This window comes from Callorhinchus milii, unplaced genomic scaffold, assembly GCF_018977255.1.
Source record: "Callorhinchus milii isolate IMCB2004 unplaced genomic scaffold, IMCB_Cmil_1.0 Scaffold1, whole genome shotgun sequence".
Lineage (NCBI taxonomy): Eukaryota > Metazoa > Chordata > Chondrichthyes > Chimaeriformes > Callorhinchidae > Callorhinchus > Callorhinchus milii.
In genome coordinates this window covers 22,158,769-22,185,483 of record NW_024704742.1, presented here as the reverse complement: position 1 = coordinate 22,185,483, position 26,715 = coordinate 22,158,769, and the positions used below count along the sequence as shown (strand labels likewise).

Here is a 26,715-nt window from a genome sequence, read left to right as displayed (position 1 = left end):
CACACTCTCAGCTGATTTCTGCATTGCCCATCCCCTCTTCCTACCATGCCCGATGGTCACCCACTCACTCTCCTGAGCCCTCTGTGGCTGTGGGGTGACCACCTCCTGAAACATTCGATCCATGAACTCTTCAGCTTCCCGTATGCTATGTAGTGACACCAGCCTCTCCTTGAGCTCAGAAACTCTGAGCTCAAGCTCGAGAAACCAGAGGCACTTCCTACACGTGTCTGTCCAGGGCACACAAAGCATCCTGGAGTTCCCACATTGTGCATGCAGCTGGTTTCAGCTGCCCTGCCATATTCCCAGACATGTTTTATATTATTTTAATATAAATATATATTTTATAATTTTACACCTCTTTCCCCCTCTGCAATGAATTTCCATTATCACCAAGTTTCTTAACAGAATTCTCACTCTGTTCCACCTCACTCAGATCCCTCCTTACGCTCCTGGTCTCTCTGCTGAAGTTACTTGAGGCATCACCTTTCTTTGCCAGGGTATCGTACTTATACCTTCAGTCTACGGAGTTAGATCTTTATTCAATTTCTGTGGACAAGGAGGAAAATTGTTCCTCTTTAGGTAGAGATATCATGGAGTCTCTACCTAAAGAGGAACAATGGAGATAGTGGCTGGAACATTATTCCTAGTCCTCCACTGCTTCTTAGGAGTTGTTGAGTATTGCTTGGCTTGCTCTGTTCCCTTTAGTGATGGATGCTGAAGAACATCTTAGTGGCCTCTCCCTCACAATAACATGAGGTTTAAAATAAGAATAATGAGGACCATCTTTCACTGGGTTTTGAGATCTCCCTTGGCCCTTTTTCAAATATGATGGATACCTTTAAATCCAGGCCGATTTTCAATATGATAATCCCAGAGACCCAAATTATGTAATTAACAACAATGAAAATGATTAGTTACTAATTAAATGATAAATCCTTTTCATTGTTTACCTACAAGACTCAACATCATTTTTTTTCTATTTTCATTAAGCATTTCAAAGCCTTTTAGGTGAGAGGTGCTATATAAATACAGTATAAATTGTTATTTACCTAATTAAAAGCTCCTGTAGTTCCCCTTTAAGCATGATTTGCACATAGAGTATATCACATTTACATTTATACATTGCGAATATTAGACCCCATTTCGTGGCTTTGACCTCAAGGGATTCTGAATTTAGGCATACCTTGTTTAACAAGACATTATGTAAAAGTTGACTGTGGGTTTTATTTGCACCAACTCCTTTGGACTGTTTTTATGTAAATTGAAACAGGAAAAATCTTTGATAAATCTTATTTATTTAAAAAAGGCAGGTCAGTACACCTTGAAACAAAAATAAATATATTTTAAGTGTCAGTGAGAATCATACTCTCGTCCTTGTAACTTAAGTATTTGAATACTGTCGCTCATTAGAATAGAGTTAATGTTACAATATTGAGAAACACTTTTCCTCTTTTGTTGATATCAAATGCATTCCATTTCATCCGAACTAAAACGTATTTATTTCTCAAAGGTTCCCTATCAATAATCTGAAATGTCAGACTAACAAAAGATTTCCCTGCTCAAACTATGCCTTTCAGAATAACAAAACGACTTGTGTTAATTTTGATGTGTGTTTAATAATGTTAAAGTGAATCTGCTGACAGCTGGTGATGCTCTTACACTCGCCACGACAACACATATGCTCTTCATCCTAATCCAGGCTAGCAACTATTCAGATCAGTGTATATTTATTAACAGGATTCGTTGTGTATCTTAAATTATTCACCCTATAATGTAATATGAGTGTACAGTTTCTGCTAATTAATGGTTCTGGTTAATCTTTTACTAACACTTTGTTCTACTTATTCTTGCACACCATGTGCCAGCAGTGTAACTGCTATGTAACAAAAGCTCAATAAATGAAATTCAGAGAAATACATTTAGGTAAATATTTTACCCATTAAAAAATGATGGGTGGGAGGCCACATCTCAAACAAAATATAGAAATGCAACATGTAAAAGATTTCTTATAAAGTGCCATCTGCATAACAATCACATAAATAATGCATAGTATCTAAATTTATGATTAAGTCCCATATGAGTTGATCAAGTTATTTCAGATCGTAAGTGAAATATAGCCACAAATACTGTATGTTAGATACTGAGTTGCTTACATCTTACTTGTGGTGGTGTTCCCATTCATCAATGTCAGCAGACAGTTCTTATTAAACCCACTTCCACAAAATAATAATAATAATCCTTGCCTTTGATATAGCGCTTTTCACGTCAGGAGGAAATCCCAAAGTGCTTCACAGAACACATTGTAAAGTGAATTGACTGTATATTTGTGGGCGAACGCGGCAGCCAATTGCGCACAGCAATGTCCCACAAACAGTCGTAGATTGAAAATGACCAATTTATTATTGTTTTTGGTTTTGGTGGGATTATTATTAGGCTCTGTGTGGAGTAAGGAAACTTGCCCAAGGTTTCGCCCTGACCTGCCTGGAATTGAACTAAGGTCTCTCACTTGCAAAGCGAGTGCTCTAACCACTGAGCTATAGGACTCCAAAAAGATGTAATATCCTTAGGAGAATAGGATTTGATTCAATTTAACAGATATTACTTAGAACTTGAACTATTTCCTCTAATTTGTGAAGGACTTTACATGGACTGAAGTTTTTTTTTTACAAAAAGTTAAGTTTCACCAGGTTTCCACAGAAAAGTTCAATTTGCTTCTAGGCCAAAATAATGGGGGTGCCTTTGCAAGCTATCTTTATCGAACGTTTCTTTTTTATTGATGGAGTATGTAATTTCTGTATTTGTATCTTTAATTCGTTCAAAGTACACTTTGGAACAAAAAATACGATGCAGCCCTATTATAATGCACTTCACAATGGAAGAAAATTCAATTCTAACTTTTTTNATCTTTTAGTTTAATAATAATAATAATCCTTGCATTTGGTATAGCGCTTTTCACGTCTTCAAGACGTCACAAAGCGCTTCACAGAATATACTATAAAGTGAATTGACTCTATATTTGTGGGCGAAAGCTTAGAAGTGAGTTTGCTGGTTGTGGGCCTATGCAGTCAAACTGCTCTTGCTCCTCACTGTTGGGATTTTATAGCATTACAACAATGTACAACTGCGTAAGGGTCTAGTTTCCATGTAATTCTCTAAGGCGATAATTTGAATGTAACTGAATTTTGGAATAAAAATGTAAGACGTATTTAGTTGAAATACTTATCAGATTCCATAGGCCTTTTGTGGCATAAACATTTCCTTGTTGTTAGAATAAATCATTAATTGACCCTCATTAACGAATGGGCTTCAGCAGCATTATCATCAAATTACGACTTCTTAAAACTGTTGCTAATATCCGACTAGTATAGCTTGGTGTTAAAAAGCTAGTCAAAGGAACTATTGTAATGGATTAGATGACAGGTAGGGTGGGGAACCTGTTCTATTGTTTAAGTGAAAAATGTTCTTTAATTTCAGCAACTGCTGCTTTCAGTCATAAAGTCTGTTGGAAGGTCAGAGTAGCTAGAACCAGCTGCTCTTATAAGAGCTTTGTCTCAACACAGAACTCTTTATTCCCACTGAGTCTCAGCCCAATGTAGAGTATCGTATCTTGGAACCAAGCTGCTACTGATAGTATTTCTCTGCTCAACTTCATCATTTTTATAATAAGTACAGGATATCATTTCACAATTTGCTAGTCATTCGTGTGTGGATATGGGGGTGGGGTGTTGGGGGTGGAATATACAGAGCCTTTGTTCAAACTCCCAATATGATCTTTTTGAAGATCTGTTAGAGCTCTGAGAAAGCACCAACACGACACCTTCCAGAAAAAAAACGTAAATATTCTCTTTCAACACAAAGCATCTGTTGAAAATTCTTGAACAACAAAATGAAATTATAGATATTGTGGCATTTTCGTTGGAGGCAGTAGGAAAAAATAATTGGCATTCATATGCAGGTTAAGTCTTTCCTTTCAAATGGTTGGAATCACTTGAGTACTAATAACTACATTGTGATCTTGATAGTGCTGCATTGTGCTGGTGGTGGCAGCTAATCACATGCCTTGATAATGAATTGGAATCATGTTCTCCTTTTCCCTTATTATTTGTAAATTAAATGTGTGCATTTTGTTTTCATAAGCTTGTTAATTCCTAGGCTTTTCTTTACATGCTTCTGTTTTCAGTTAACAACGTAAGTAATGTTTCCTAATTATGATACAAGATGCCAATGTTACAGTCTTGTCAAATTTATCTTTAGGTTGGACCATGTGCCTCTCCATTTTCAACTCATTCAAGAGTTTTTTTATGTTCAACTAAAGGGCCAGTTTTGGGCCAATGAAAAAAAAGTTCAAGGTCACTGGATCTAGTGCTAACTGAATTTCAGTATGCTCAATTTCTTGTTATTCTGGGATTGGTGTCACTGAATTATGAGGATACAGACTCAATATTGAAACTTGTAATTTAACAGTACCAACCTTAAGCTATCGACACCAATCCTTTCTGCGTTTGAATCCTGCCACTTCCAAAGCTATTCCGAGCTAAGTCCTTCACTGCTGCTGTTTGCTAAAGTGGGCTAGGTCTTCTGTTCAATATACTTTCTTCATGGTAAAATATATTTGCAAATAAGATGCTGCAGAACAATATACCAGATGTAATAATAACATGCTGTAGAGTAAGTATACTAGATGTAGACTGTAAAATAATGGTATTCTCTTTTGTTAGTAAATTAACCAACCTTTTATGGTACTTGCATATTTTATGCTTGTAGGTTAATTATCAACCTTTGGCAGTGTGGGCTTTTATAATGAGATTTCCTATTATAACTGTACTGACAAAGGTCAGAATGCATTTGGAGAGGGGAGGAGAGTTGAACAAAGGAAAACTGCTGGCAGGAGGTGGGATCAATTAGGGAGCACAAAGAGCTTTCAAATTTTCTAGTGTTCTGCGTGTAGACAGTATTGGTTGAACAGTATAATGTATATATTTAAATAAAATGGACAATGAGGATTCCTAGTCTATTGGACTTAGTACCATAAATATTGTAATTTCATACTGATTCCTGTGGAAGTTTTTAATATCAATCCAGAAATCAAAACTGAATTTAAATTTGATAATATCTCAACAAAAGAATTGACAGTAGGCTACTTGGAGGAAAAGGGAAACATTCCATTGTTTGATCATGAAAATAAAATAGTTTTCTATTTTGCATCTGTTCATAACAAACAAATCTCTGGAAAGTGTATACCAGAAATTGATGACTAATGATGAGCTAAAATCATAATATGTAAGCTATAATTTTATGCAGTTGGAATATTTTAAATATTTTGGCTGCTGGTGCTTAAAGCAGAAATTAGTGAAATGTGGTCTGGTTGGTTAGTAGGTACTACTACAGTACTGTTGAAGCAGCTGCTACAATAGGTGCAGAACTTTTCATGGGGAACTGAATTAGTAATGGTATGATTCTGTGCATATCAAAATGTTTCTGGAAAGATGTACAATAATGCCAATGTACATACTGATTTTAAAGGAGGCTAGTTTACAAAAGGTTTATGGAGGGATCGTTTAAGGCACGCACAAGATGCTGAAACATATTACAGTTGTTGACTCCTTTACTCTAGACATTGGAAATTTCCCATTGTGATGGAACATACTATGTGAGCAGTGAGCAGAGGTTCTATGTTGGCAGGTTAAAGTGGAGCTGTGCTCCATTCCCATCATTTATTGATAAGTCTGGAAAAACAATCTAATGAAATTATCAATGTTCTTGAATTAATTATGAACGTGAATAAGAAAGCTAAACACTGGAGCCAAGGACATCATTATCCATTCAGTCTCGAATGCTCTTTTGTAGCAGTACTTGCATAGAGTTTTGCCTTTTGAATATGGCTTTAGACTTTATTCATGTTTACTGTACCTATTATCTGTTTTGGCTATGATGGTTTTCAAAGCAACAGTACTGTGTTATATGTTTTGGGAGTGGAGGCTATACCTCTGGTTTCAAGCAATCAAACTAGATCTTCAGAATTTTTTATGGTACACTTCTTAGATGAAAGAGGATCATACTGCAACCCTGTTTTGCTCAATTTGGCTTTGCCTTTCAAGATGTAAGATATATCTTAGTGGAATGGGACTGCACTTATTTTTAAACTCCAGTGGTGTCCCTTTAGGTAAGTTTGTCATTGCTTGGAAAGATCCAAAATCTGTTTATGTAATACATTTGTTCTTATTGTATGACTGTCATTATCAAACGGAACATACTTACAGTGTACTTGTGCTTTCTGAGTTGTGTTCAATCTGATGAAATCATTTACAGCACTCTGTTTAACTGTATAACAATGAAATGTGGCAAATATTATTCAATCGAAAAATATATAAGAATACTCAGACTAATATTTTGTTTTACAGGCAGCTGCTATTTTCAATTCTGCTTTTGGAAGTTTTCTGGTAAGTATTGACTACCTTTACAAGAACACATTTTACAAATTGAAATCTGAAACAAATCGGGGTTAGTGATGTGGTTCTTAACCTCTTTATCTTAAATTATTCAGTGTCATTCAAAGGAAGCTGCTAATTTTAATTTCTACTTTCCATTTTTTAGTAATTGGAATTTGTCTTGAATGCATTAATGGATAAAATGAAGCTTTTCAAAACTTTGCACCTACCTTGTATTATTGCTATGTTATAGCTTTGGCCCCTTCTTGTACATAAATTTGGTATCATTGATGTACTGGTATTACTTTTACTTTTGCACATGGGCAACATAATTGTCTTCCAAAAGTCTGTTTAATTTTTTAATAGTGACTGAAATATAATTCTGAAATGAACTACCTTTCAATAATCGATTGTATTGAGAGTTTTAAATTCTTTCATTGTTTTAATTTTTTTATTACTTTAAAGCAATTTAACAAATCTTTATTTTGGATGGGATATCACTTGATTCGTTTATCATCAGAAATGTGCATTGCAAAGATTATTTTTATAAGGTTCATTAAACACTCATCACTGGATATCACTGAATTCATATTTGGAAGATAAATAATTATTCCATACATAGTATTATAATACAATGTATATAACAAGTTTGCAGGTTTCAGCAATTCTTCCAGTTATTAGTTGTTTAGAACATTTATTTAACAGTTGAGACAAATATTATGCTGTCCAATTACTGGGAAGCAAAATATTTGGGGATTTTCAGTATAATTTTTTTTAAATGTAGCTGCCTTAGTTGTATTTGATAGATGAATGCAATTTACATAAATTTCAGACCAAAACGTTTATTTGCATTTTGCCAAAGAGAAAGTTAGAAATATAATTTCATTTTCTCCTCCTCATTTTACACTTGCTGCTTTGTAATGCAGATTCAAAAATTTTATTTCTCTCTTAGATGTGCCTTAATAATATCTGGCATCAGATCAACTATATTATGCCGAATGGTTAGGTAATAATCTCCAGTTGTAGCATAATAGCTCTGTGTCGGAAAGGTAGAAACATGCAATTGTTAGTATTTGTAACATTCTTGTAAATACTGCACTATTTGAAAACCTATTTATTTCAGGTTGCATTAATCTATCAGACAATGACTGCTAAATACAGTGGATCTCTGTTATAATGCAGAGATTGCGGTCTATAAAATTCCATCTATCCGGGGCACAATCACTGTTCAGTCATTTCACATTCACTGTGCGTGCACACAGACGGGCAAATCTCGATGATACACTGTAGGCAAAATGTTTTGGTGACGATCTGATGATTATTGGAAGGTAGCTTGGTCAATTTGTGGGCCATTAGGTCAGCATCAGTGTCATATTGCACATGACAGTGGCAACCTTTTTCAGGGTCAGCCGGGTGTCTAATTCATGTGAAAAAATCATCACCATGCTTAGGAGTATCCAACCTAGACCGAGAATTCCACATATGTATGTAATCTAAACATGGAAATTTCCCTGTATCTGGAATGGAATACGCACTCTCTCCTTAGCGAGACAGCAAACCCTAGTAACTATGCAGAGCTGGGTTTAAATTAATAAGAAGTTTTTTTAAAATACATCTCAAGATGTTTAATGTACACTTGAGCAGCACATGGGACCTGAGTTTAACTTCGCATTTAAAGGATGAAACATCTGATGATGTAGCATTCCTCTTTTACTGCACTGGATTAGACTATAAGCATAAGTCTCAATGTGGTGCTGGAACTCGCTCTTCTAACTTTAACCAATTTAACCACCGTCACTTCATATGTGTATTGTCCCATACCTCGTATTATACTGGTGAATTTGTGTTGACTCTCTCCATCTCTATGACATCATTTTTATAATGGGAGCCCAAAACTGAACAAAGTATTCTCACTGCGGCCTGATTAATGTTGTCGGCCTGGCTCAGTTAGTTGTGTACTCTCTGATTCAGTAGGTTGTGGGTTCAAGCCCCACATGGGAATTTGAAACTCATATAGTCTAATCTGACTCGCCAGAGCCATGCTGGAGGTGTGCTGCATGGTTGGAGGTGCTGTTCTTAGGTTGAGACATTAAACTGGGGTCCCATCTGTCTGTCCAAGTTGACGTTTAAAGATCTCATAGCACTATTTGAAAAGAGAAGCAAATTTTGTCCTGGTGTCTTGGCCACCAATCCCCAAAATAAAATTGGTCATTCATTATTGGGTTTTTGTAAGACATTGCTGTGTGCAAATTGGTTGCTATGTCCACCCACAAAATATACACAGGCTAACTACTTCTTACACTATAATCTAGTAAAGTGCTTTGATACATCCAAATAATGGGATCTTGCACTATGTCAAATTCAAGAATTATTTTTACATGTGCTATCCATTTTCATCATAGGTTTCCAACTTTTATATTGCATACACTGATTTATAAATCTAACAATTCTCTTTGCCTTCCTGATACCTTTTAGTTCTTGCTGTCCCACTTTTGCCTTGACCTCCAGCTCCTTCTGCTACTCCATTCGAACGAGTTCTTTACTCTTCAGATTATATTTCTACTTCATATTCTTTTCCCAAAAATGTTGTACTTCACATTAAATAATCCCTCCAACAAAACAATAAAAAATTGGACATTTTCAATCCATGACTGTTTGTGGGACATTGTTGTGCGCAATTGGCTGCCGCGTTCGCCCACAAATATACAGTCAATTCACTTTACAGTATATTCTGTGAAGCGCTTTAGGACGTCTAGAAGACGTGAAAAGCGCTATATCAGATGCAAGGATTATTATTATAAATGTATCTGCTCATTGTTTATTCATTTTGACCTGAAGTCTTAATCAGTCCTTCTCCCAATGTGCCTGTATACCCCAAAATTAGTGTGATCAGCAAACCCAGACACAGCTCCTCCAATATGTCCACACACAAGTGATTGATGTACATTGTTTAAAAAAAACAATAGTTGTAGAAAGACCCCAGGGGTGCATGACTAGTTATGTTCTGTAAGCATGAGAAACAATCATTGATTCCTACCCTCTACATTTTGTTCCCAATCCCATCCTTCTTGCCACTCTACCACTTTTTGAACTATGACTCAAGTTTTGATGTTAATCTCTTATGAAATTACCTCATCAAAGGCCTTCTAAAAGCCCATATATAACATCCACCACATTTCCCTCATCTACGCTCTCAATGATCTCAAAAAAATAAATTGGATTAGTCGAGCATGATCTGCCCTTTATGAATCTTTGCTGACTGTCCCTGATCAATTTCTTCTTCTCCAGATGCTATTGAAGCTTTCATCAATTAGCTGCCACAAATGTGACGCTGGTGACATTGCCAAATCAGTTGAGTTAAATCCCCGGAGGCCTGATATTACAGTAACTGTACATGCAAAGTGTGGGGACCGTATAGATTGTTTTGTGTTAAAGCAATGTTTTCTGTGTGCAATGTACTGATTTTAAACGTGGAATTCAAGCATATTGATGGAGGCTTACGCACATTGTTTTTAAACAGTAGTTTGAATCTAGCTCAAATTGAGGACCGTTTCCTCATTCTGTGCTGTTCCTACATGAAATTTTGCTTGTATAATCTCAGCTCAATTCTTGGTCGGTGCTCATCCACCACTGAAATGACCCAACATTTGGCACAAATTACTCTTCCAGGAGTGTCAATTGATAGGTGACGAGGATGACTGGTGTGAGAGATGTGGTTGTTCTAAAATGCAAATTGAGGCACTAAAGGGGGAGCTTTAATCTATATCTGACTTCGGTCTACCTAATCTGAGAGTGTTTGATGCTGAAGTTACCAATATTTTTCACACCCATAGGAGCACAAAGATCACCAAAGATGGATTGAAGGAGCTATAAACTCCCCACAACCCATGCTGATGTTCAGAAAATGGTTAAGATGCAAATCAGAAAAGTGTTCCAATCCAGAGCCCTGTTATTTTTTGCATTAAGTGCAAAAACAATTGTAAATAACAGACAGAATGGTGAAACATGTTGCAGTAATGAATTAAGTGGAAAATAGATGATAGTAATGTATTAGGTAGAAAATGAAAAAGAACAGGAAAATATAGAGAAGTAGAGCATGAGAACGCCATAATATGTATATAAGAAATTGGAGAAGTAAAATTAACTAGTAAGTGAGTAATTAAGTTAAAAGGTTAAAGCATTCATAATTACCGCAAAAGAAGAGAAATGCTTATAAAATTAGCTTCTTCTTTGCAATTTACTTTCATCTGAGGAATCGTTGCTGCTAATGATATTTAAAATTCCAATTTTAAGAAATGTTGATTCATTCAGACAGACATTATAAAATTGAAAATTCATTCAACAGAATAAAATTTGGCAACCCATTAGTTGTGTAGTAAAAGAAAAAAAATAATTCTGATGCTGCATAATTAATTCATTTTAGTTATCTGAAGGCTTGAACTTTTACTTAAAACATATTACTATATTAGACTTAAAATGTTGGGTTTTAACATTAGGATTGAGAAAATGACAGATGTTAAAGCCTTCTTTCTGAAAGATGTTTAGCAAAGTTAGAAACCTGGAGAGAGAATGTTTCCATGGAGTTGTCAAATTAAAAAAAAATGTATTTAGCGTTTCAAAGTCTGGAACAATTTTCTCTTTTCTCCTTAATGCAAATGTGTACAAACTCATTAGTATTTGAACATACTGTAGCTGAAATTGATAATCTCTGTATATAATTCAGTCAGGACCATTTTAAACTTGGAACAGAAATTGGCCATTCAGTTCATCAAGCCTGCTGCACTATTTCATTAGATTATGGCACTCTATAACATTTTTGTTTCCTAGCAGTATCCCTTAATATCACTTCCCAATTATCTATCCGTATCCCATTTAAATACCTCAGTAACTTCTTCCTATATGAGTGACTAAAATGCGTTCAGCATTCTTTCAATTCTCGCAACTGTTTGCGTAAATAAATAATTCCTGGATTCACTTTGAACTAGCATAGCTCTCAACAATGTATTCTGAAGCACAGTGGAATGCATCCAGAAAATGTCCTCAAAGGAATTGTAAATGACCAGAAAGGTTCATGATAGTGCATCTGGTAATTCCTGTTTTCTAAATATCATTGCCCTCTAGCTTTAATATTTACGATCTCGATGAGCAAAATAAATCTTATCTCATTCCTTCTTAAATTGTCAACGAAAGCACTCTGAGATGCCACCTGTGTGAAGGATGCTCTCTAAATGCAAGTTGTTGTTGTCAATATTGTCTCCATTCCTGGGAAAATTGTTCAATGTATTCACAGCCTTCCTTATGTGTAAGTAGTTAAGTTTAAATAGTTCCTCATCTTGCCCCTTCCAATCTTGAGACCTTATTGTTTGTTGACTTCTTAACCATTTCAAAAATAGTCCTTAATGGAGTTGAGGTGCTTCAGTGAAAGCAAAGGGACAAGAAGGAGCTAATTGAATGTGATATTTGTCAACAGATATTTGCTTTTTCCATTCCTAAAAGCAGTAGCAACTTATGCTGTGGTACAATCGAATAGCTGTCTTCAAATTTGAGGACCTAACTGCACAAAATGACTGGCATTAATTGACAGGCTCTATTTCATAACCACTAAAAAGTAGCCCCAATTACTTGCAGCACTAATTGCCTCCTCAAGTCTTTGCAGATATTAATAATCCTTAAATTTGGTCTAACACCTTTCAGGTAAAGACATTTCAAAGCTCTTCACAATATGTACTGCAAAGTGAAGTGACTTTTTTGACATCACTGAAGGTCACTCTAAAATAGCAGCACTGGTATTTATATAAATTACGTGAAAATGAAGATTCATACTTCGTTTAATTCTGATTCAACTGTGCTTTGGAGTAACAGATTATGCCTTTTTGCAACCTTCCCAAAGAGATAACAAGGAGTATACACGAAGACAGCCTTCAACTTATTCTCATTCTGAAATGCCCACACAATCGCCTTCCTATTAGATCATTAAGCTTTTTTTTAAAAATGAGTCCAGTAACCCAGCCTCAACTGCCCTTCTGGTTCCCATTTCAGCAGTTTATATGTATGAAGAAAAACTTCCTGTTGTCTGTCCTAAAATTGCCTTCCACACTCCTGAACGTTTGGTGTCATTGCCTAAAATGCTGTGTTTAGGATGGGGTTGATTTTAATACAATGTGAATAATAATATTGTATTGTATTTAAAGAAAGAAATAACAATAAGGTCACTCAATCTACGACTGTTTGTGGGACACTGCAGTGCGCAATTGGCTGCTGCATTTCACCCATATTCACTTTACAGTATATTCTGTGAAGAATTGAAGACGTCTCAAAGGCGTGATAAGGCGCTATATCAAATGCAAGGATTATTATTATATAAGTATTAAAATTGAAAGCAGAATGGAATGTTTAAGATTTCAGTATTTTTGTTTCTTTCAGTTTTACTGTTACAAATAGGTCCACTGCAATTATTTCCCGATTAATTTTGAAAGCCCATATGTTTGTGGGTTTTGGGCCTCATTAAATGAAAACATTTGTATTTCTTATGGGGTTGCATATTATCTTAGTAATAATAAACCTTGCATTAAGGCGCTATATCAAATGCAAGGATTATTTACATTTAGTGCAACCATTTATAAATCGACATGAAAAACTTTGTCATCAAAAAATAAATGGTACATTCCTGATATGCAATATTTGATAGATGAAAAGTAGAATAACTATTCATAGATACACGTATACAAAGCTAGGGAAACTGAAGGAAGCAAGATTCGGTTTGGTGGGAATAGGAATGAAAACAAAAATGTATTTGTGCAAAAGGTTTAGTATGAATAATGTGCCAGTTTCCTGATTTACAGTAAGCAATATTTTTACTTGTCTGAACGGTAAACAAAATGTAAATATGATTACTTTGGGAATAATATCTTTGGTCACATCTTTATTGCACAAAATCAAATTTTCCTAATGCCTGTTTTGTTTTGATTGTGGGAGAGTGTGCACTATCCTATGTAAGAAAATACACAGTTGCCAAACATGATATTATAATAGCATTGTCTGACTCTTGTGTGCCATTTATTCCAACACCAAGTGGATTGCTTCAGGAAAGATGCCAGTAGTCCCAAGAGTGAAGCAAAAAAGGATGCTAACATTACAATAAGTATTTCCACAGCATGGCCTTTCACCTCCCTGTCAGAGAGACAGATGTTTATCTAATGGGATTCACAAGAAGTTAATTCACTTCTCTCCCTGATTTCCACTGAACAGAATTTACCTTTTAGATTAGCAGTGAAAACGTAACCAGAATCCTGGTTTGTAGTGAAACCAATTTGAATAGAAGTACCTGGGTACTATATGTTATGCGTGCACGACAACTAGATTTAACCTTTGCTGTTTCATACATTAGTGTTTGATTACATTAGTATCAAAATGCCACACTAGTGGAAGCTACAATTCTGATCACTTTGCTGTTTTTCATAGGATTCAAAAGATGCCCCATAACACTTTGTAAAATCTTCGTGTGGGTTTGATCCCTTTTACAAGATGTTCTCTCTTTGTCATTGCACATATTGGAGAGGGTATACCCTGATGTACATTTGTATTAATGCTGAGCTTGAGCCTGTCTGCCCATGTACTTGATGGCAGGATGCTTAAATGTGCTGCCTAACTTCTGCAGTTAAAAGATCCTGGGATGATACCTTACAGAGATAATTTAGAGGCATCTATATACAGAATGGCAAATTGAACCTACATGGCCATACAGTATTTAGAAAATAATTTAAATATGTAAAATAAATACATTACATTGAAAATGGCCAATTTATTATTGTTTTGTTTTGGAGGGATTATTATTAGTAAGGAGTAAGGAAACTTGCCCAAGGTTTCACCCTGACCTGCCTGAAATTGAACTCAGGTTTCTCGCTTGCAAAGCGAGTGCTCTAAACACTGAGCTACAGGACTCCTGTATATACAATGTGGTATAGCAGGGCTCTGCTTGGGAAAAGCTGATTCTAGTAGTAAGCATAATGGGAACAAGTGTACGGAGGGGAAATTCTGTGTGTTCTTCTTAAATATTAATATATAAATGATGTGCAATATACACCGATGAGCTCTTTTGGATATCGAATCCTAAGTCCGTCTGTATCCATATGTAGAAGTTAAATGCGATTATACTTGATAATAATAACCCTTGCATTTGATATAGCGCCTTATCAAGCTTTTGAGATGTCTCCACACGCTTCACAGAATATACTGTAAAGTGAATTGACTGTACTACTTCAGTTTATATTATAATAATTTTATATTAAATGTTATTTGCCTACAATTGCTGGTGATTGATTGAAAAGACCTAGGCTGGGTTCACAATTTATTGTTTGAAACTTGCAAATTGACCGAATAAACTGCAGTTGTCTTTCTTCTTACATGAGATGGCTGCCCTCTTTAAGAACATTGTCATCACATGACTTCCCCTTCATATACTGACACTTTTTTTGAAGACTCGATCAATTTTACTTGGTAGATTATTCCCCCCTGAGTCATACATTTCTGGTAGATGGATATTGATAGATTAAGATGAAAGAGAATGCACTGTACATGCTAACATGGTTGAAAACTGTCTGAAGCAGGTGTTAGAAATGCAGATGAAGCAAACTGACTAAAGACGAAACAAATTTGAAGTGAAAATGCCAGTTGTCTGCTTGATCTGTTCTGTATATGTAAAGTTTCGAGTACTTAAATTATTCATTCTTGTTGTTCCAACAGTACTGTTGGAAAGGTAGCTTTTTACATTTATTGAGACTAGTTTAGAATATTTAGTCCACTTTTGTCAGTTCATAAATAGTACATAAATGTGGAAGGAGATAGGTCTTCCCAGGCATAGATGTTTTTATCAAGTAAAGCACAATAATTATTTTTTTTTAGTTAGCTATTCAGTGGTTATATTGTCAATATACTGCTATCCAAAACCTGTTTTATTTGAAAGAAAGGAAATCTATAAAAATGTAGAGGGAAATCTACTTGGCAACTAGAGCAACAAACTAACAACAACTTACATTTGTACAGCGACTTTCAAGTCGGGAGGAAGTCCCAAGGTACTGGAATAACGAACGTTGTAACAATAATTACACTGTTCCCTGACCCTTTTTATACACAAGATTGGTGTAATTGAAGAAGGCCCCCAAATCCTTGCAGAATACCCACCCACATCTTCCATCACAGCAGAAAGCTGTTTTTTTAAACAAGTCCAATATCCTGGCCTTAAGCACCCTTCCTGGAACCTGTTCCAGTTGATAATTATCCGCTGGGTAAATAAATACTTCCTAGTTCCTGTCCTGGTGTTGACCTGCTCTGTCTTCCCCCACCTCTGCAACGTTGCCCGGTTCCACCGCTGTCTCACACCGCAGGCCGCTGAAACTGTCATACACGCTTTCGTTACATCGAGGCTCGACTATGCAAACTCACTGCTTGTCGGCCTCCCCAACTCTTCCCTCCACAGGCTGCAGATCATCCAGAACTCTGCAGCCCGTGTACTCTACCGCACCGGGCTCCGTGACCCCATCACCCCCATCCTCGCCCAACTCCACTGTATCCTCACACAGAGGATACAGTTCAAGATCCTGGTCCTCACCTTCAAAGCCCTCCACGGTCTTGCTCCCCCCCTACCTCTGTGACCTCCTAGCCCCCTACCACCCTGTTCGCTCCCTCCGCTCAGCGGGCTCCGGCCTGCTTCACGTCCCCCGCCTCACTCGCCCCACTATTGGCGGGTGGGCCTTCCACCACTCTGCCCCCACCCTCTGGAACTCTATCCCGCAGTCCCTTCGCCTCAGCCCCTCCCTCGCCACCTTCAAGACCCATCTCAAGACCCTCTTCTTCAACTATGCTTTCGATCTCCCTGCTTTCCCCCCCCCTCGCCCTCCACCCTGACCCCCAACTTTCTCTGCCCAGCACCTTGGGACGTCCTCCCGACGTGAAAGGCGCTTTACAAATGTAATTTTTGTTGTTGTTGTCCTGAAATTGCCCTTTGCATCTCTAAACCAATGTCTTGCTTTGCTGTCTTTGTGCATCTGAAAATAAAAACTCTTCTTGTTTGTTTTCGGGTTAATCTTTGGTATCACATCCGATGATATTAACCTTCCAAGACCTTTAATACATTTGTTATTGTTACATTTGGATAAGTTAATTTTTTGTTAGACATGGTGATGTGGAGTAGAGTTAGTGAGATGCAGATGCTTTTGATTAATCAATTTATAATTGATATCTAATTTGGGAAGCTGATTGTGTAGTTCTAACGCCCCGTCCCAAGTTCCCAACCAAGGGGTCTCCCATTTCTGCCTTAAACGTTAAGTTGTTTTATCTGTCCACAGCCGTCAGAATTGGATGTTAAAAGGACTTAATCATATCAAACGGAAATACCACACAATTATTTATTACCTACAAACCCAATCCTGTTATAACCAATGGTTTTAGTAAGAAGTTGTAGGAATGCAAAGTTAATTCCATGCATTCATTCAGATGCTGCTTCTTGTGTATCTCTGAAGTAAGACTTGGTGGAAAGAACTGTAGATGGAGGGGAGAAGCAACATGGTACCATCCACTAAGCGTTAGTGTTTAGATTTGACAGATGATAAGCAAGTTATTTTATATTGAAACTAGAGTTAGTTAGCATATTTTATGCCCTGGCATGAAAGGCACAATATAACTGCATGTTGTTATTTATACATAAGTAATGTTTTATGATCGATACAGATGAATTAGTTATCTGTTTTATTTTGGGACATCCTCCCAACATGAAACTTACTATAAAAATGTCAATTGTATTGTATTTTTAGAATAAAGACCAAGTCTGAAAGTTTACCTTGCAGTGAACATTCAGAATAATTAGTAGACTAAATAAAAATAAGCACGAGATAATAGGGAAATTTTATAATGGGATTGGTTTCACTTTTGCTTTTGCTCTGTTAATTACATATGGCCATAATTGCAAATCAGATCAATAAAATAAATAATAATAATCCTTGCATTTGATTTAGTGCCTTTTATGTCATTGTGACATCTCAAAGCACTTCACAGGATATACTGTAAAGTGTTTTGACTGTATTTTGTGAGTGAAATGTGGCAGCCAGTTGCGCATAGCAATATCCCACAAACAGCCAATTTTAGTTGGGGTTTAATAGTTTAGTTTAACATTTTAGTTGGCCAGGACACAATCATTAATTGTAATCTGATACAATAAAGCAGTTTCCATTCATATGCTATTGTTTACAATGACTGCAAGAGATCATCATAAATAAAACATTGTTTTAATACTGTAATATTTTCACTATAGACGTTACACAGAATAGATTGTTTCTGCATTTATAACAAATATTGAAGGTGAAAGACTCCATTGCACTAAAATAGATCACATTCAAAATTCTTTAAACTACCTTCATAGACGAGTCAGTTTCACAATGACAAAATTCCCATGTGGTTTGAATTATTAATCTTCTGGAATCTGCCAAGTTCAGCAAATCTGTTCACTGTTATTGATAGGAAATCTGCTTTTATTATTTTTTTTGGTGGGGGGTGAATATAAATAAGGTGATTCTCAAGTGTCTACATGTAATGTTCTCAGAAAATGTTCAAGAACTGATCAGTATTAGTGACAGTTACTAAACTTAGTTCTTGATAAATGATAGAAATAACAGTTTCTGGATTTCTGATATTAACTTCAAATATAATTGTTTTAAAAATCTGTATTCTTCAAAGAAATTATGTTACAACAAAATATCAAGTATCTATACTTTACAGTAAATCCTGTGAAGTTCTTTGAGATGTGCTCCCAGCATGAAAGGTGGCATATTCTTAGGCACAGCTCCATGTCTCTGCCTCTGTCATGAGTTAGAACTGATTAGCTGAAATTATCTATTCATGTGATTGCATCGCCTACACATTGGCATTTGTATATTCAATACAATAGTGTTACTGATTCTGTGCAAAATACACTACTGTACTACTATGAACACACAAATAAGCGCACATATACAGTCAATTCACTTTACAATATATTCTGTGAAGCGCTTTGAGACATTTTGAAGCCGTGATACGGAGCTATATCAAAGGATTATTATTATTGCAATGCCAGTTACATAACATATGACTATGAGCCTGGACATGCCCACTGGTCCTCTTGGTTTCTCAGCTAGTACAAGTGAAGAAATGTTACTTAATGTATCTTTCATTCTTGTCACCTACACAAAGGGTATTTATTTTAGTAATTCATTACGAACAAGCTGTTTTTCAGGTTTCTGTTGCATATTTTCAGTTTTATGGAAAACTGCTCATGAAAGCAAACCTTACTTTGAAAGATTTACGTACTGAGGCTTATAAATTGATAGGGAGTGAATGAGGAAACAAAAAAAAGATTAACATTTAACATGCCATTTAAACTAAATATTTTTCATAGTTTCATATCATAAACTTTGCTGCATAACCTGTAGCTGAGTTTTTGCAATTGATGAGATTAAAGCCATGTCCGGTTTTTACTTTGTTGGGAATCACAATTTTCTGGCTTAGAATTTTACAATCCAATATTTACGAACCACAAACTGGAATATTGCAAATTAGTACTACCAATGTCTTTTTGTGCGCACTTTCCAGCAGTTTTTTTCTATATTAATAAATAATCCTTGCATTTGATATAAAGTTTTTCATGCCTTCTAGATGTCTCAAAGCTCTTCACAGAATATACTGTAAAGTGAATTGACTGTATATTTGTGGGCGAAACGCAGCAGCCAATTGCACACAGTGTCCCACAAACAGTCATGGATTGAAGTGACCAATTTATTATTGTTTTTTTTTCTTGAGAGATTATTATCAGTGCCTTTATCCACTGAGATATCAGCATTTAATTCACTGAGTACAATTTTTCTCTGATATTTGTTTTAACTTCCTTTGTCTCTATACAATTGAAACATTTAATAATTCAACATTATTTTCTAAGTGTTAAAACTATAATAAGCTTTGATAGCAAGTAAAGTTTTCTTTTAAAAATTGCTGCGATGCATAGGTCACAGAATGGTGACAAATGAGCCAGAAGAACTAAGGAACTCACCAAAGAGGAAGTTTGGTATTTACATCTGATCATTCAATGCCACAGAACCATTCACCCTAAACTAGTCCATCAACTGAGGCACAAATTTCAATTAACCTTAAACTTGTGGAGTCCTGAAGCTCAGTGGTTAGAGCACTATCTTTGCAAGCGAGAGACCTGGGTTCAATTCCTGGCAGGACGAAACCTTGGGCAAGTTTCCTTACTCCACACGCCTGATAATAATCCCTCAAAAAAAAATTGCTCATTTCAATCCACAACTGTTTGTGGGACACTGCTGTGCTGCTGCATTTCACCCAGAAATATACAGTCAATTCACTTTATTGTCTATTCTGTGAAGCACTTTGAGAAGTCTAGAAGACGTGAAAAGCGCTATATCAAATGCAAGGATTACTAATATTATTAACTTAAATTTTTGCTCATTTCTATTTATGGTGACTGGTCTGATGTTCTTGACACACTTTAAAATAAGTCTTGGTTTGCCTTCTCTAAGGCTTTGCTTACTTGGGTGAAATTTTCACCCTCTTACTCATAATCTTCTTTCCTGTATGTTACTTGTACCTAATGGTTCGTCATTACGCTGCCCATTTATTTTTGAGATTGGCCTTTTGTTTTGTGTATTTAATGACCAAAATTCTGATAGCTGACGAAAGTAATATGGAACGAGATCCTCTCAGAAGCCCAGCATAGATCACCAAGATTAGTGCCCTGTTTACAGAAGAGTATCCAGGTGTCCTCATCTTCTTTGAATAACTATCATCCGTTCTTTAAACAAAAGCAACCAGAATGGACCAAATAGAATAAGAGGTTGATAGCAGTGACCAGAATTCTTCCCACAAAGATTGTGTTCAGTAGAGATTTGATAATTATAGAAGCAGTTGTGTGTTTCTCTTTACTTTGCTCTGATGCCAAAAGTACTTACTAAATTTCTTTCATTGGTGGCCGCCCTCTTGATTTTGTATTATACCCGTGCCAAATTGCCTGGGGAGAAAAATTGGACAGGAGCAAATTATACTGTGCTATAATTTCCTTGTTTAACCCTGGAAGAGAGTTCCTCCAGACAAATAGTAATTCTTGGAAATAACGTTGAAGCCCGTTAATATATTTAAGTGGTGTTTGTTTGTGTGTATGTGTTAAATGCATATGTTGCTGATCTTTACTTAATTAATTACTACTGTGAAAACTGACTAAAATAATTTGGAGGGGTTGGATTTGGCAATGGTAGAGACACTTTCAATTTGCAGAAATTTATTTCAAACTCAAATATTGTATCTTTCTTTAATGAATACTCAAGACTGTTTGATAAGATGTAGATTGGCTGAATGCTTACTTGTTTTGTTCCCATGTATATTACCAATTATAGCTGACCTTTCTGCTGCATGTTTAATATTATTTATGTGAACTTAAGTCCCTCGTTACTTGCTATTTGGTTCAGATCTTCGTCAGTATCAAAGAGACATAAAAGCTGAAACTGCCACTTCTCCAGGGTCTCTGAATCAATAACTGAGAATAGCAATTACAATTATATATTTCCACTGAAAATCTGGGTTCCAGTTATTATTTTAGTTGCATGATTTATTGTCATTTATGGAAATCTAAGCTACGTTTTAATTTTGAATTGTAATATCGAACCATAGCTGAATGGACCATGTTATGTACTTCAGCTATTGTGTTTGTACATCACTTATTACTCTGATGCTCAAAATGTCCTTGGGGATTTTGCATCCCATGTCTGTACATCTGTGGCGGTGAAATTGTGTTAATTGAATCTACCTGAAATATTAACCACATTATATCAAATAACTGCCATAAATTCACTTTCCTGCAATGTGACCACATTTTAATTGATTTTTCTTACCCGCTCCTCAAATTTCTATCCAACCATGTGACATTGTTTACTGAGACAGGCTGTTTGTTGAATGAATTCAATCAAGCTTGAATTTTGTGTATTCTGTTTTATGGCATACGTTTTTTTGTAACAGGGCAATCATTTTTGGATTAGGATACTATTGACAAGGCTAAGTAGTTTGACAGTTTTGCAGATTCTGCCATCCCTCTGGGTTAATTGGTAGTGGCAATTTGGACTCATTTAATGTGTTGGTGATTAATATCCATTTAAATTTCAAGTAATCCTCAGGATATTTGGGCTTTCCCTTTCAAGGCTACTAATTAAATGATCTGTTATGTAGTTAAGCAAAAATTAAGCCAAACAATCAATAACCATGTATATATGTATATTGTATATATATATACACACACACATACACAGTGCAACCCCCCCCCCCCCCCCCCCCACACCACACACACACTTGGCTATATCATGGTTTCACTTGTAGCTCAATAGAGGTTTGGATCCATTTAGTATGCTCCAGTGATGTGTTGGTGCTGTATCAAGTTCTACAACTTCAGTGCTTTCCTGGTATCTCTGTGATCTACATTTTTTTGAACCTTGTAGTCTTAAGAGTCCATAACATTTTTGAACTATTTTAACTTTGTTACTGAAGAGCAATAGGCTTTCCAAATCATTACATTTTGTGTTCCAGAAAAATGATTAACTAATGGTGAAGGTAGATTGCTTCAATCTACCTAATTGCTGCAATTATTGTACAATTGCTACAATGATTGTGTTCGACAAACAGAATTGTGCTGGACAGTTGCCTTTAAACTGCTTCTCCACTGTGAGCAAAAATCATGTTCAACTGCAAAATTCACTCCCGCTGAGGCTGCTCCTTACACCTCCTGAGAGCTGCCTCTGGCATGTCTAAAGCTTAACTTTTAGTTAACGTCGTGCTCTGCCGTGGGCAAACGCTCTGGAATACTACCCTGCGTGAGGGGCGCTATATACGTGCAAGTTGTTTTTTGTTGTTCTACTGACTGTTGATCTTACTAGTTTGTGCCCATCTGTTGAAAGAAACAAAGTTTGTCTTGTACACTTCTATTATGTAGTCACACTGACTGTCCAGCGCCTTGGGACATCCGCCCAACGGGAAAGGCGCTGTACAAATGTAATTTTGTTATTATTGTAGTTAGGGACCTAATGTCAAGATTGTGAACATTTTGAACAATAAATAATTGGAAGAGTTTCATGATTAATTCAAGTAAAATTATTTAATTTTAGGGTTGGTTAATAGATCACAAGACTGCTCTTCTGCTCTCTTCCTTATCAACTTGTCTTGAGTTTAGAGAGCAGGGTCAGGGCAATGAAGTGGAATGTAATGGGTTTTGACTGTTTTTTGTCATATGTCTCAATGCATCATTGATTGAGCAGTCATTTGTTAAATCAGTTACATTTTTCCAATGTATGGTAGACCACAGACACTTAAAATGGTTTTGCAATTTCCATGCTCTGTTAAAGGGAAAAAACGTTTTTGGTAGTTTTTTTTTACTACTCGGGTGGGATTCTTGCAAGAAACCAACTTTGAGAAAGTATTTGTTTCTATTCGACAATAAAACCTTTTAGAAACAGAATGTTACAGTCGGGCCTTGTTATAAGTTGGTGGTTTGGGTCCACAAAATCAGAATTTTTGTAATAAAAATGGCTCCTGACTTGATTTCCACCTTCCACCATTAACTGACTGGCTTCCTGGGGTCTCGAGATGCTATTGACTTTTAGGAGCCTTCCGGTATACTGTGGATCTATAATATACCACTATTCTATACTGAACCACATTAAAATAAGGCTCCTAGTTGTATTTGTATATACTGAGAAACATTACAGAGGTACGTTTTAGTGAACATTTACTTTTTAGTAAAATATACTGGAATGCTTTTATTTTACTCAAAGTTGCTTGAATTTTGAATAGTATAAGTCAAGAAAATGAAATTAATTTTATACTACATCTTGGAACAGAAATAAATCGTGGTGGTATAGCATATTGGTGCTTCAGTGTCTGAACACAAGGGGAGTTGCTCAATCTTTCTGTTTGAATATTTTCCAAACTCTGGATTCTTGATTGGTCACCACAAAGTTTTTCTTACTTAATTTCAAGTTCAAAATCCAATTCAGTCAGTACTGAGGAGAACTAACTGGATTGTACTCCCCAATATTCCCTGAGGAGGCAGTGCCTCTGCTTCCTCATCCACCTGGACCTCTTCACAGTGTTCGACACAGTCGCCCACAGCATCCTCATCCACCCCCTCCTCCCTAATCCACCTCAATAGGACCACACTAGCCCGGTTCAAGTCCTACCTAACAAATCACCTTCACTTTATCTCCTCAAACGGTTTGTCCAGTCGCCTGTGGTGCACCACAGGGCTCCATCTTTGGCCCCTCCTCTTCCTTATCTATATGCTCCTTGGTGATGTCTGTGACTGACTTTCTCAACCTCCCTGCCTATCCCTCAGACTTACCAAACCAGTGCACAACCTAGGCATCAGGTTTGACACACAAATGTCTTTCCTTCCCCACATCTGGACCCGGGACCGCCATCCTCCACCTCCGCCACATTGCCCGTCTCTGACCATACCTCGCACCAGACACAGCCGAAACAACTTGACTTCTCAAATGCCCTCTTTGCCAGTCTCCCCAGCTCCAACATGCACAGGATCCAGCTGATCTCAAACTCCCCACCCACATACTCACCAGCACTAAACTCTGTACCCCTCTGTACACCAGTTCTAGCCAGCAATGATTTTAAGAGTTGCTTTCTTGCTCTGACTCCAATGGATCTTCTTCCCTTGAGTCACACGTAATGCATAGAAATGGGAATTAAGTGTGAACTTTGCACCATTTTTAAAAAAAAAAGAATCTTTGGAAGTGGCAACCCAAAGATGAACAATTTAAGGTTATTTCTCTGCATCATCATCAACCACACAAACCATCATTCTTTCCTCATGGTACATTTTGAATTGCAAGAAGTTAGTGCAATATCATTGGGATTTTTTTTTCTAGTTTTTATAAAATGAGATAGTAGCTGCTAATATTATGAGATTAAAACTAGTGTGGTATTTTAATGCAGCTTTTATGATGTTTACGTATGCCTATTTTTGAGAACATGATGTATATCGTAGAAATTTTTTTAACCAAAGAAATTTACAGCACAGAAGAATGCCATTGTATAAATTTTATTTTTGAATTTTTTCTAAACTGGAAGTGAACATTTGTTTTCTAATCTATTTTATTAACTGAGTTCCCATATATATTTAAGTAACAATCGGCATTCTTTTAGTTAAAACTGAATGCATGTATTTTCATTCTAGTTCTCAACAACTGAGGTTGCATCAATTTGGCTTTGTTTAAACTACAACCATCTTATATCATTGTCACAACTCGAAATAAAATTACATAACTATGTGAATGGAGATTTGATTATTACTTCTTTCCGCCCTCCTGATTTCATTTATGAACTGCTACATGCACTGCACAGGGAATTGAGCATACTCTGGTTGATCCAAAGGTCAAGACAGGAGATGGAGTACTTTGTTCGTCTTGCTGTACTCAATTTTCCCAATACATTTCAGCTAAAGTTGACTTATTACTATTCAGTCAAGACTTTGGTCTAATGATTCAGCTACTGATTTGGTTTATTATTTCTTTGCCCCTTTTGCCACTTTTTTTTAAAAAGCGTAGAAGAGAACCATTACTCAATTAGGTTCGAATGTTCAGCTTTCAAATACGAATAATGTGATTGGATTATTGGATATTAAAAAGCTAATTCATTTGTTGTTTCCATTTACTGTATTTTAAAAAGCATATTTTAAAGCTGTGTATTAATTTTATGAAACTTTTCAATTCATAAAAAATATAACCTGAGTTTCTTCTGATATTAGAGCAGTTAAGGACATTCTGATCTGTGAGAACTGTCAGTTCTGGATTTTTAATTACATTTCTTGAGGGTATCAATTATGTTCCCTGAGTACTTGACCATGTCATTTAATTGGAATAATGCCAAACGTTTTCACAGTTGGGTATAGAAACACCAATCATGATAACTTGTCTATTACTGACCTCTGTATGTAGTTTTAGGAGCCAACTGTCTACTTTGCAAAAATGTATGAGGAATATTTTCACTTTGAAAGTACATTATAAACAGACATCACCAGTTGTAAACATAATTTCATTATATACAGTCTTCTTGAAGAAGGAAAGAACCTCGGTCTTGAAATAATTCATGTCATTGTGAATTAAATTAAACATTTGGAGGGTGCTCCTATTAATTCTCTAGCTGTTTTGAAACTAACTTCACTTGTTCTGTATCATCATTATAACACATGTTCTAATATGGTAGATCAAAAATGACTTATGGTGTTCATGTGCTCAATTTATATTTACCCTATAATTGCAAATTTGTTACTCTGTTGCTTAATGTAATTGTTCTTTAAACTCTCATCAGTAACTAAAATAATTGACTGTACCACATATTTGAAACTAACTAAAACAACTTTTTTCATTTTATCGTACCATTTTATGTTTTTTACCATTTTTTATCAGTTAGCAAATTTTCTTGACTTTTGGATTTTCTAAAAGTATCTATTATAGCTTCAGACTTCAAGTGTTGCACTAATGCGTATTCTGCCAGCAGTGAAGTCTTGGCCGTTTGGCATTCTTTGGCTTTGAATCAATTAGGAAAAAAAACATAGTGTTGCTTGAACAGAACATCAGAATCTGGTGTTTGGTTTCAGTGTTGTGAAAGATTCATTGTGCAGTTGCCCTTTTATAATGCTCCATTTAAAGATCCTGGGGCAGTGAGCTATGAATAAATCTCTGGGTAATACCTGATCCCTGCTGGATCTGGTGGCTCCTCAGTCAGGGTCAGGAGGATTCATGTCAAAAAATAAGGTCTTTCTAAAAGACTACAATTTGTAGTCTGTACTTGGACAGAATGGCAATGTCAGCAGTGGTGGCCTGTTCTGGTTCCTCAGTGGGGACTCAATAAGGGTCTATCTTCAATACTTTATGAAGTTTGGAAAACATATGGGGAAAAGTTCCACCAGTAATTTATATAGTGACTTCATGTCGGGGAAGGGGATGTCACAAAGCATTTTACGCATATGACTGGAGCGTTTGGAGTCAATGGAGGATGGGCTTACGGGGGAGGACACAAATTTCATAGTTCAGAAGGACAGCAGTTTGTGTAAGGAGATGCTGGGGAGTCAGTCAAATAGGGTCTTTGAGCCTGGAGGTGGTGAAGGCAAGGGTCAATGTTTCAGGAGCTGGTAAAGAGGTATCGGCGGAGGTGGGCAGTGTTGCAGAGGTGAGGGTAAGCCACGCAAGTGAGA

At 36.3% G+C, this 26,715-nt stretch overlaps 1 protein-coding gene across 2 annotated transcripts in view; it reads left to right on the top strand.

The window, feature by feature from the left end:
• The window catches only part of slc10a7 (solute carrier family 10 member 7), a 99,238-nt gene that overhangs the window by 26,206 nt on the left and 46,317 nt on the right, over nt 1-26,715 (top strand). The window contains exons 5-6 of one of the 2 annotated variants that reach the window (XM_042339230.1): nt 6,402-6,440; nt 10,262-10,618. In XM_042339230.1, coding sequence (XP_042195164.1) covers nt 6,402-6,440; nt 10,262-10,393 — 171 coding nt within the window. In that variant the 3' untranslated portion in view covers nt 10,394-10,618. Of the gene's footprint in view, nt 1-6,401; nt 6,441-10,261; nt 10,619-26,715 lie in introns of those variants that run through there. The other variant, XM_007899159.2, reaches the window with a different exon arrangement.